Here is a 12,025-nt window from a genome sequence, read left to right as displayed (position 1 = left end):
TGCTCTGCTTTCTCACTAAATGCATGGTGGGCTGCTGGGCGGCCCTGGCAGAATGACAACTAAGAGTGGTGAGAGCAGGGCAGAAATATCTCTCTGTGGGACTAGTAGGACTACCTAGCACTCAGGTCAGCTCTCAACGGCAGTAGAACAATGATCCTATACATCAGTGAGTATGAGTAGTTAAAAGCTGTATCTGCCCTATTTGGCTCTTAGAATATTAATCTGCACAGCAGTTGTTAGAGTCATCATGAGGTCATTTTTATGTTCATCTGAGAAAAAAGATAGAGCTCACTACTAACTAGCTTCAGTTGCGCTGCCTGTAGGTTTTATTGAACATTTTTGTCATAGACTGCATTATTCTTGAGAACTCTCTCTTGTTCCCCCTGTTCTCCCTGAAATCTCTAAACCGCCTCGTCCCCCAGAGAACACGACCCAACTTCAATGCCACGTTGAATGAAATGTAACTCGGTTTTTAGGTATATTTAGATGTCTTTTAAACTTTTAACCAGTAAAAATTTTTATCAGTACGAGTCTGAAAACAACTTCTCTTCCCAAGAATCATATACCCAATTCTCACTCTCCTGGTACCCATGCTACGCTCTGCTGCCAATTGCAGAGGAGTGATAGTTCTTCTCAGGTCTCCAGTGGTCATGAACTGAAAGAGTGAGCTCATCATGGTGTCCAACTTTCACAATTAGTGAAAGTGAGACTAAAAAACCATTAGGTCGGGCGTTTTGCAGAGTGTAATCCATTATAGTGCAAATTTGTGCATTTTAGTGGAGTAACAGTGGCTTCTAATCAATTGGCAGAGACAGCAGTTTTCAGCAGCTCTAATGAACTGTTGTGCTCATTCAGAGAGTTTAGCTGTCACTCACTGAGTAGCCTCTTCAAATCTAGATCCCTCAGTGCAAAGCACATTTGATTATGTTGTTGCTTTCTTTGGCTAGACTGATAACCTTTGTATGTGTTTGACATAAAAAAGAGAGAAAGAGAGAGAGGGATGCAAGCAAAATAGAAGGGTAATTAGGTATCTTTCCTCGCACACTCATTCTCACCCTCCCCCATATCTCCCAGGGGGTAGTGGAGACTCGTCAAAGCCCTGTCATGAATTTTTAACATGCCTGTTGGTCTCTTAGGAAGCGTGTGTAGATGTGTGGTATCTGCATGTGCATGTTCATATACAGTCAGGCAAAAAAAGGGATTTTCACATGTGTTTTTTTCACACAAAGTCTTATATAATTCATGAATGTCACACTAATGGCTTAAGTATGATGTACGATGTATCAGGAGTTGAACAGCTGTTGGTTATATGCATGTATCATTTCTGATACAATGTTTTGCTGAAGGAGAAACCCAAGGGAACATATGGATAATGCCTATCCATATGTTTTTAGACTACCTTGATTATGTGTTCCTGTATCTTTTTGCACTGATATTATGCAAGCTTATCATTTTATGAGCAATAGCCTGGTTTTCTGTTTATCTGATGAAGCTCAGTTAGTGCACTTGGGTTGATGTGATGCTACACTGTTGACATTTGACAACTCACAAATCTCGCCAGTAGATCAAAAATGCTCTATTTTTTGCATAGCGTATCTGCTGAAGGCATTTATGTCAAACTTAGCCGAGTCAAGTTTCTTTGATAAGTGATGGTCTCATTTTGGGATCTCCCTGTTGCTAAGCAACATTATCAGGGGCACCAATGTCACACTTATCTATGACCTCAAGATGATTTTACAAGTGCATCGGCACAGTTTAGAATCAACTTCCACTGACCGACACATACAGTGGTGTCAAAAAGTGTTTGGCCCCTTCTTGATTTACTAGTGTTTTGCATATTTGTCACACATAATGTTTCAGATCATCAAACTTATTTTGATAAGATAAGTTACAATGATGATTTCATTGATTAAGAGAGAAAAGTTATCCTCGTTCTGTTTGAAAAAGTAATTGCCCTTCTTATTAAAATAATGAATTAATTGCAAAAAACTGCATTTTTTGGAAACCTGAGCTCAGTTTCACCAAACACACTCAGCCCTGACTATTGGCAGACCTGTTGAATCAAAAAATCACTTAAATAGAACCTGTTTTATAAAGTGAAGCAGGCTAAAAGATCTCAAAAAGCAACACATTATGACAGGATTTAAAAAAACCCCCACCTGAAAACAGTAAACAGTTAAGTATGGTAGTTGTAGTGTGATGGTCTAGGGCTGTTCTGCTGCCTCAGGAAATTTAAGACTTGCTGTGGTAAATGGAACCATGAATTCTGCTGTTTACCAAAACATCCTGAAGGAGAATGTCCGGCCACCTGTTTGTGACCTCAAGCTGAAGCACACTTGGGTTCTACAGCCGGACAATGATCCAAAACAGGAAGTCCACCTCTGAATGTCTTAAGAAAAACAAAATAAAAACTTTGGCGTGTCCTGGTCAAAGTCTTGACCTGAATCCGATTGAGATGCTGTGGCATGACCTTAAAAAGCAGACTCATGCCCGAAAACCCTCCAATGTGGCTGAATTACAACATTTCAGCAAAAAACAGTGGGCCACAATTCCTCTACAAGTCTAATATTTAAATTTGTTTGGTTCATTTGAAACATTTAAGTGTGACAAACATATAGAAAAACAGGCAATCAGAAAGAGGGCAAAAACTTTTTCACACCACTGTAGAGTCAAAAAGATTCAAAGAACAAGAAATATGAAGCTGGAAATGAGCATAAGTGGCCAACTTTAACATTTTAAAATAGAGTAGAACATGCCGATCTGCAGAGTTAGGCTTCCCTAACCAAACACATGGTTTTAAAAATAGCAATGGTTTCATTACGATGTGGGAATGCTTAAAATAAATAACAAGACACCTCATGTTTGTCTGCATTGTGCAACTGCCAGTTGGACATGTTTTCATTTTACTCCAAAAACTGTAACTTTTAACAGAGCTTTTGATTTAGATATGCAGTTGGAATCACTGACAACATCTAAACGCTTTAGTGATTGGTGGTAGCAGGGAGCAGTGTCTGACTCTGTTTGACTATGATGCTTGCTACCACTAACTGGTAAATACGATTCAGCACTTGATGCATTGTTAGCACATGCAATTTTTATGTACAATGTACATCGGTCACAATGCTTGTAATCATTTCACATTTTTTTCACTGTTTTGGGTTGGTCAGTGTGTACGTGTGTATATAGCTGCAGCAGGGTGTATATTTAGCGGTTGACATCCAGTGCATGGGAGCTAGAGAGAGGTCTGGAACAGAGCCCAGGACTGGAGGCCAAAGGAATGGAACTGTTGATCAAAATGGAACGATTGCCGACAGCAGACACAGGGTCACATAAACATACTCCGTAAAAATACCAATTCAAAATAATATAAGCATCTCATCCAAAGATGTGTCCATCTAGCATGCCTGTTATATATGCTTGCACGAGCCAACAGATGGTTGTCAGACAAAGATGCAGCTATAAAAACAGTTTTTCGTAATCATATAAAAAGATTTGATTCTAACATGATTTAACTTTGGTGTTGTGAAGGAAGATTCTTTGTCCTGCTCTTTGCTTTCATTCCTTATCGCACTTTTGTTCTAACCTCTTACCTTTTCCATTTCTATGGCACTAGTTATGAAACTTGGAACAAGATGTTTTAAAAATTGATGCAGGCCTCGTGGTTAAATTAGTCCACAAATCAAAGTAAAAATGTAGAAATAAGGTATCTATCACTCTGTCCCCTTTTTGAGCCATTTTTTCCCCTTTTGTTAGCACATTTCTCAGTTCTGCCTTCCTTTCCATTAAAAAAAAAAGAATTCAGAAGATGAAATTACACTTTGCTAAATTATAATGTAAGCATCACCTGAATTGTATAGCACAACTGGAAGGTAATATCTCAAGATTTTTCAGTATCAAGACATATATATTACATTTCAACCTTGTGATCTTGGATAGATGTTTATTTCGCTGGATGCACATCAGAACTTGTTTGTTCCCAGATGGAAGACGCATTGTTATTATAGTTTGTACTTGCAAGAAGTAACAAAACAGCACGTATATGTGCAATTGCAGGAGAGATGACTAGATTAAAGGTGAGATTAATTACATTTTCAATTAAATTCAATTGCATGTATATAGTGCCAAATAACAACAGCAGTCACCTCAAGGTGCTTTACACTGTCAGGTAAACACCATATAATAATACAAGTGTGGTTAATTACATTTATATTCCTTTATATAATTCCTTTTTGATTGATAGCTTTTTCAGTGGGTAATTTATTTGTTCTTCACTTTATTCACTGATCCATCATTTCTTCCTGCACTGAACCCAACTTATTTTATTCAGTTAGCTCTATGTTTCACACTCTCTGACTCGCTCACACATTCAGCCACACACCCACCCACACACTACTTTCTTACAGTACAACCTTTTCATTTTGACATTCTGATACTCTGTGGCGTGGCCTTTAGCGGACAGTGAGTGCTGCAAGACCTTGATAGCCCTGTGGTTTGAGCTCTGCAAGTGAGATCATAATCATTTCTCTCTTGTCTCTAGGGTGGTCTCCACCGCGTTTTCTAATGTGCTCTCTTTTGCTCAGGTTTTCTCAAATGAGAGAGATGTTTTGAAGGAAGGATACCCAGTATATATTCCAGGCTAGGGCTGGGCTGTATCATACCGTTCACGGTAATACCAGTGTAATGTTATGCAACGATAGGAAAATGAAATATCGCGATAGAATATGGGTAAAACGCGCATGCGCAGTGCCTTTGTTTACATACGCACATGGCGGCGACGCAGAATGAGAATAGCAGAAGTGGATCGTTAAATGAAACAGATGAACAGAATTGGTTTGTAAAAATGCTGCAACTTCAGTGGTGTGGAACTGGTTTAGCTTTCATCCGTCAGATACACAACAAAGCACTATTTTTGGTAGAGCATGCCAGTGGGCTGTCATTATTACCGTGTTTTTTTGGAAAATATGGCACACTTAAAATCAATCCTTTGATTTTTCTGAAAATCGACAGTGCCCCTTATAATCCCGTGTGCCTTATGTATGAATTCTGGTTGTGTTTACTGACCTCGAAACGATTTTATGTGGTACACGGCACTTGAAAATTTGTCAAATGTTTCAGTACAACTTTGCTGAGCTACAAACCCGCACCGCTTGGTGGATTATCGGAGCATTACGGCTATCGTAGGCAGGCGCCTCGCGGAGTGATACGTACTGTGCTTCAACACCGTATTGTGTGTGTATAACCTCTTTTTAAGTTTTGTGAATATTATACATGGTTATGCTGAGGATATGTTGGCCAGTTTCCACTGGAAATGCCTTTTGGTTAAACTGTCAGCAAGGAATTTGCATTTTCACTGTTATTTTTTTTATATAATTTTAATGCACTTAAAAAAGCTGCTTAAGTGAAAATACATTGATGTTTTTTGGGGTTTTTTTGCACTAATAAAGTTCAGGAGTTGTAAAGTATTTTGTCTACTGTCAATTATATCGTCAGTTATATCGTTATCGCAAATTTTCAAATGTATATCGTGATAAATATTTTTGGTCATATCGCCCTGCTCTGCTCCAGCCTAAATCTTTTGTCATATTTCACTTCCCAGAAACTGGCCACAGCTGCTGAAGAGTTTCAAATGAAGCATCAGTGGAAAGATGATTTCGAGGTAACAGAGAGAGAGAAAATACAGAAAAAAAAACCACGTTTATATGTGTTTTTTATGTGCTATCTATTAGGGATGGATGAAAAAATGATACAGCATAGTACTGCTGTATTTAGGATGGGGATAATATATCGATACAGGGACACTAAATATTTATATTTGATTAAATTAATTAAAATACTCTGGGAATACTAGCTGTCTGGGAAACAAGACGACTTGTCTCATGCACTATTATCCTGAGATAACATTAGCTGAGCAAACCTACATTAACAGGTTGTGAAAAACTGTCTGGACACTGGAAACATTTAGCTCAACAAACCTACCTCCTAATTCAGAAAAGGCTAATGACTCAGCCATACAAGTAAAAATAGGGCAGGAACCAAACAAAAATTAATGGCTGCCTGGTAATTGTATGGTAATTGTTCACATTCCTTTGCCGATTTCAACTAAGGGTGACTTAATTGTTGCCCAGAGCTTGAGGGTGTGGCACAGTAATGACCATTTTTGATTGAAGCTTTTCAAATAATTCACATCTAATTTATAAATGCAGACAGATTGCCATCATATTGGCATCAGTTTGAATGAGTCTTTGTCAGTGAGCACAACTCGAGGGGACTTGACTCAACTGGCTGCCAGCTGGTTGTATTTATAGAACAGCAAGATTGCTGAGCGCAAGTGTAGTGGTTAAATGTGAATTTCTGTCTATGCAGACAACAACAGATTTTGTGATTTTCTACGATTTATCACAGTTAACTGGTGCATTACCAGAAACTGAGTGCATGTGACGTTCATGCAGCCAACATCAACCTATTCGATCTCAGACAGATAACTAACTTCATCTTATGGCAACATTTTACCGCAGGCTTTAGTGATAGTGTTGGCATGCTTTATAATCTCATTTTGCAAAAAAAAAAAAATTAAATAAATAAATTAAATTAAATTAAAAAAATATCTGAAGTGAAATCCAATTTATCTTATTGGATAAATCTGATAGTGACAAAGTTTGAGGACAAAATTTGATGTTGATTAATCACTACTGCAATACTCTACATATTGCACAATGTTAAAAATCATACTAATATTATTGTTTTGTGAGTGAATAATTGTGAAAATATCATATTGTGTTCCTACGTCTAGCAGACGCACAGATACACAAATGGTGATGCATGTAGTCTAAGTTTGCTAGACTTAGAATAATTTGATTGTGTGAATAGTTTTTACATGTTTTCAGCATCCATCATTAGCAGTGAGTACAGTTCCTTTTGTTAACTGGTTTATTGCTCATTATACACTGTGTTATGATACATGCCCCTCATTTTCAATGACAGATGCTTTGCCTTCTAACAACCCGGGTAGCAAACAATTATATAAGAGAAAAAAGCAATGCTCAGGAAAAATACTTGTCACAGAGGCAGTTATTACATTGCTATCTCAGAGGCAAAAAATGCTTACCTGGAGCATTGCAAATGGCTGCAGGGACAGAGGGACATGGTGAAATATGACCATACCTTATTTATTTAAGCAAAAACACAGACTAGTATCTTTTTTAACTAAATAATAGAATTAACAAATGGCAAAATAAAGAACTGCTTAGAAATTGATCAAATATTTAATAGTTGCATAAATGTTAGGGTTCTTTGTGCAACACCCTGAAGCATCCAAAAAGCATTTTTTGTGCTTCTTTGTCACTTGTTTACAGGATGATGAAATTGCCTACTACAACGCAAAGGACAATGTGAGTGTGCTTTTTTGCCCTCCTCTGTTAATTTATTCTCTTTCTCTTTGAGCCCCTGCAAACACATAGGTCATACATGCATCATGAATGTGCTTTTGCTACACAGCATCCCCACCCCCACCCCGCCTTCATTGCCTCATATTCCCTCATCTCCCTCATTTTACTCCTGCAAAAATCACCACATTTTCACCCCCGCTTTCTCTTATCGTCTTAGCTCTGTACTGCAGCCCCCAGTTTGCTGCTTCTTGGAGCTTTTCTTCCCATGTAGCTACCTCTCTGTCATCCCTCCTTCCAGCCTCTCTCAGGTGAAGAGGTCTCTGCCATGTTTCTCCTCTAATTGACAGATGAGATGTATGAGCTGGCTAGGCTCTTGCTTTATTAGGAAGCAACTGTTCGCACCATTTCTCCCTCCCCCTCTGCCTCTCTCACCACCTCACTACCTCGGCCCCTCTCTACCCTGCTTTCGTTCATCGGTATCTCATCTTTTCCTCCCTGTCTCTACTGCTCTCATTGATGTAAATTGGCAAATGCACGGCAGGAGTTATAAATCTCCACAAGGGGCATAAACAATCTGAGTGTCTCCGGCTCCTCCTCCCAAATGAAGATGATAAAATGAAAAAAAGCGAGACATCATCACGTAAACAGTCAGGTTTTTTTTTAAAGCATGCAGGGTGTGAAAAGTGCAGCAATGTTGTTATTATGGTAGCGATGAGCTGTTGAGAATGTGCGTTCAGGCTGTTGTAAAGTCTTTCATTTTTATGGAGACCAACAAACCATGTCATATATGTGCAATGTGCCTCATTAATTTACATAAAGATGTCTGCTATGATTTCTTAAACTATAGTGAGAACAGCCATAGATAGTGCTTTGAATCTTTTTTACCCTTTCAGCTGGATGCAAATGAGACAGAGGGAAGAAAGAACAGGATTCGACCAGACTTTCAAGAGGACCCCTCGTTTAAACGTTTGACTGACTACAACCACACGGCTGTCCACATTCCCACTGACATCTATGATGGCTGTGAGTGCATCGTCACACACACGCACACATACCAAAGTGGTTACTATGGATACGGCTGACACACCAACCCATTATGAAATGTTTTTTACAGATTGTGCCTCAAGCAAAGTTGCCCTTAGCTAAAAGATGGGTTTAACAAAAAAAGCCTCATACAAGTAATAAGCTCTCCTGTAGTAATCGGTTACTTAACAAAGCTGCCTGCCCTTGGAATGTAAAAGAACAGGAGGCACGACAACTGAAAGGATTTATGTGTTTATGTTTTCTTTTTTTGTTTAGAAATATTTTTGCTATTGGTAGTTATGCAGCTTTCAGTTTAATACTCTGTTTAACCAGAACTAGAATGATAAGTATGCATTTATTAAAATTATAAATCATAAATGTATTATTCATATGAATATTGCAGCTATTGAATGTCTTTAGGAACAGATTGATATAAATAGATAGATATAGGAGATATAATACACTTATATCTATAGACTATATTATAGATATTGACTATAATAGATATATGCATGCAATTTTTGCTTGAGTGGACACTTATATTTATTCTTGGCACAGGTATTTTATACTGTTAGCCATAAAAGAATGCAATGTGCAACTGAACTGCACTATACACTGGATTGTGTGTAAATCCTGAAACCATAATATCATCTGTTGAAATATATCAATCAGTACATTTGCATTGTCAGCATTTTTTAAGAACAGAATGGTTCATTTCACTGCACCTGCTACTTGTGAAAGGTTGGTGAATGTTCACTGAACATGTAGTCAGTTTCTCAGAATGCGAAAAAACAAAAATAGGATCATGTATACTCAAGATTATAGAGAATATTAATGATAATCTCTTAAAAACTTAAACATGTTGAATAAAAATTTGGTTGCCATGATCTGGATACAGGAAAATTAAAACCTAAGCAGCTTTATGTTATAGTCATGGCTGTTTTCATCTATTCATACCATCCCATACTCAGGCTTTACTTGATGGGGCTGTTTCAGTCACATTGGATGTTAAAAGTCTTTAGCCTGCCAGCTCATACTACAAAGCGAGTGCAATATTTACTTGAAACAGTTTTAAAATATAGCAGGTAATCATTTGACGGATTCATAGTGAATGATCGTCACATATCCTGTAAGTATGTCTTGTAGTGAGAACATGTCTGAGGAGGCTGTTGGGTATTGTTGGACAGCAATAGTCGAAGCAGGAAGAAAGCATTATCTAGTAACATGGATTGATATCCTGTTAAAGAGTATTTTTGCTCCTTTTGTTATAAAAGTACATTTCTGATCATTTCAACATCATGTGCTGACATTTACCTTGAGTGATACAGCATAATTTAAATCTCGAGAGTCTCCCTGACATTAGCACAGCTCAAATTGAATGTCAGTGACTTAAGGGTGCCTGGCTGAATAGCTTAAGTGTGGTTTGAATTATGTAATATTTTTAAGTGGCTTTTCCTTTATTCTATTTTTTAGATTTCAACTTGTGGGGTGATGTCCTTAATATAGTGTGACTTACGAGGAGAGGAATAAAGCTTTAGGTGATTTGCTCAAGTATGTGTCACCACAGTAGGCCTTGGTTCTCGAAGAACTTCAGAAAGATTCCAGTTTAATTACAATCTGGTTTTTTAAACCATCTTGCAGCAGCATTACTGAATGATGTGTGTTTGTATCTGTGTTTCTGTGAAGAAAGACATCTGTGTGTTTGTGGTAAGATGTTCAGTAATTGGTGTAGTGGAATCAGTGCAGTGGAAAGTAATGCGTCAGCAGTGACTTGGAGAGACAGCAGGATGGAATGACTTCCTCAGCATGGACCTCAGCCTGCTGGGGAACCGTCTGGCCCCAAGGTTACCTGCTTCACCTTGTTGCTGACCCCAGACACATGGGCAGAAAAGGGAAATGTAGATTGGAATGGAAAGCTGTCAGGTTTTGTTATCTGTGGGTGGAAAGTCTAGTTTATTAGCATTTCTTTTGAACTTGCTGTGAATTTGTCAATTTTTCCCTGAGATCCCTATCTGGCCTTTAATCTGGGCTGGGTGCCACAGCTACTCACGCTGCCTTTCTCTCACAAGGATGCTGTTTATTGGTAGCCTGTAATGAGTATGCATGGATACGCTGAGCTTCTGGGACCTACCCAGCGAGATGAAAGAAACTTTAGGTGTGTGTGTGTGTTTACGAGGAAGGACTCAAACCTGGCGGTACACTGTGGGCAACAATCTCAGGTATGGAAATAAAGAACCAGACCATGCAATTTTGTTTTGAGATTGAGACTTGTTTTTCAGATTTAAGTTTAAATTTCAAACTCTAGGAATATCTAGCTAAAGAAAATTATTTAAAATTAACTAATGTATTCAAAGAAGCACTGCGAATATGGAGAAAAACGTATGTCTGAGAGCATACGCAGGCTCATATATTGTGTCAGATATGGACACATGTGAAGGAGTATGTATTTGGTATTCCAGGTCAGAAGATTCATAGTTATTGAGGTTTCAACTCTCCAATTTAATCTCCACCCTATAAATGTTCCCGGAATAGCCTTTGCTCAGCTGGAGAAAATTAGATTTTCTGGGTAAAGTGGGTGACAAGTTTATGAAATCAGACTCATGTGTGTGAGGCCAGTATTGGAAAGGATACAGGCATGACAGAAAGATCACAAAAGCATAAAATGTCCATTGAAGGACATAGTACCAAAAAAAAGTATATCAGACGAAATAGAAAATAATTTAATTCAGTGGATATACAAGTGGAAGCTGAATATAAAAATGTAAAATTTAGTAGTATTTGTGCCACATTTCATGTCATCAAACTAATTTCATTATTAGACATAGATAAATGAAAATAGAAAAAAAATGATTCAAACACAATTACTCTAAACCTAAAAACTGATTGTGCCACCCTTTACGGCAAGAACTACAATCAAGTGTTTGTGACAGCTGGCAAATGGCAACGAGTAGGGATGAGTATCGAAAACCGGTTCTTGTTGAGAACCGGTTCCCACTGTTTCAATTCCTTGGAATTGTTTGCCATTTTTGCAAACGATTCCCTTATCGATTCCAGTCGCCCCGAATGATGTCACCACGTTGCGGAGTGTGTCATTTACCTGGCAGGAAACATGGCGGCTCAAACGCTCAAAGGTTTGGTTATACTTTACGAGAACGGATGACAACAGGGCAACTTGCAATACTTGAAAAGTAGATATTTCATTTAAGGGAGGAAACACTACGAATATGCAAAAGCATTTGCTCACAAAACACGGGATGACCTCAAATGAATGTCGTGTTTTTAATTCCACTCCGGACTCGTGAATCTCAACCCAGCAGCAGCGGTAACGTTTGCACGTCCTCTCCCGTTAATGCGGCAGGTAAATAATCAACTAACAGTGCATATTATGTTAGCGCGATCTGCCTTATTACAAAACCTGCCATTACTGTGCATTTAGGCGACCATGATGAGAGAGACAGAGTCTGGCTGCCTCAGATGCTGGCAGTTCTCACTGCAGTCTACCGGTAGCGTCTCCTTTCAGGCCAGGATAGACGAATGTCACCGAGCAGTGATTAAGTTTGTGGTAAAAGGCTTGCACCCATTTGCCACAGCAGATGCCCCGATTTTTGGTAAGTGAA

At 38.4% G+C, this 12,025-nt stretch overlaps 1 protein-coding gene across 4 annotated transcripts in view; it reads left to right on the top strand.

The window, feature by feature from the left end:
- Positions 1 to 12,025, top strand: part of LOC146664785 (voltage-dependent calcium channel subunit alpha-2/delta-1) — a 78,438-nt gene that overhangs the window by 20,981 nt on the left and 45,432 nt on the right. For all 4 annotated transcript variants that reach the window (XM_085412062.1, XM_085412061.1, XM_085412064.1 and 1 more), the window contains exons 4-6: positions 5,597 to 5,656; positions 7,353 to 7,388; positions 8,279 to 8,408. In XM_085412062.1, the coding sequence (XP_085268188.1) occupies positions 5,597 to 5,656; positions 7,353 to 7,388; positions 8,279 to 8,408 (226 nt within the window). The remainder of the gene's footprint in view (positions 1 to 5,596; positions 5,657 to 7,352; positions 7,389 to 8,278; positions 8,409 to 12,025) is intronic.

Source organism: Rhamphochromis longiceps, linkage group LG7 (genome assembly GCF_057381845.1).
Source record: "Rhamphochromis longiceps isolate RC_006_pf linkage group LG7, R_longiceps_female_GT1.1, whole genome shotgun sequence".
In the NCBI taxonomy this organism is placed as follows: Eukaryota; Metazoa; Chordata; class Actinopteri; order Cichliformes; family Cichlidae; genus Rhamphochromis; species Rhamphochromis longiceps.
Note: the sequence above shows the minus strand (reverse complement) of the source record. Positions and strands in the feature narration are given on the sequence as shown.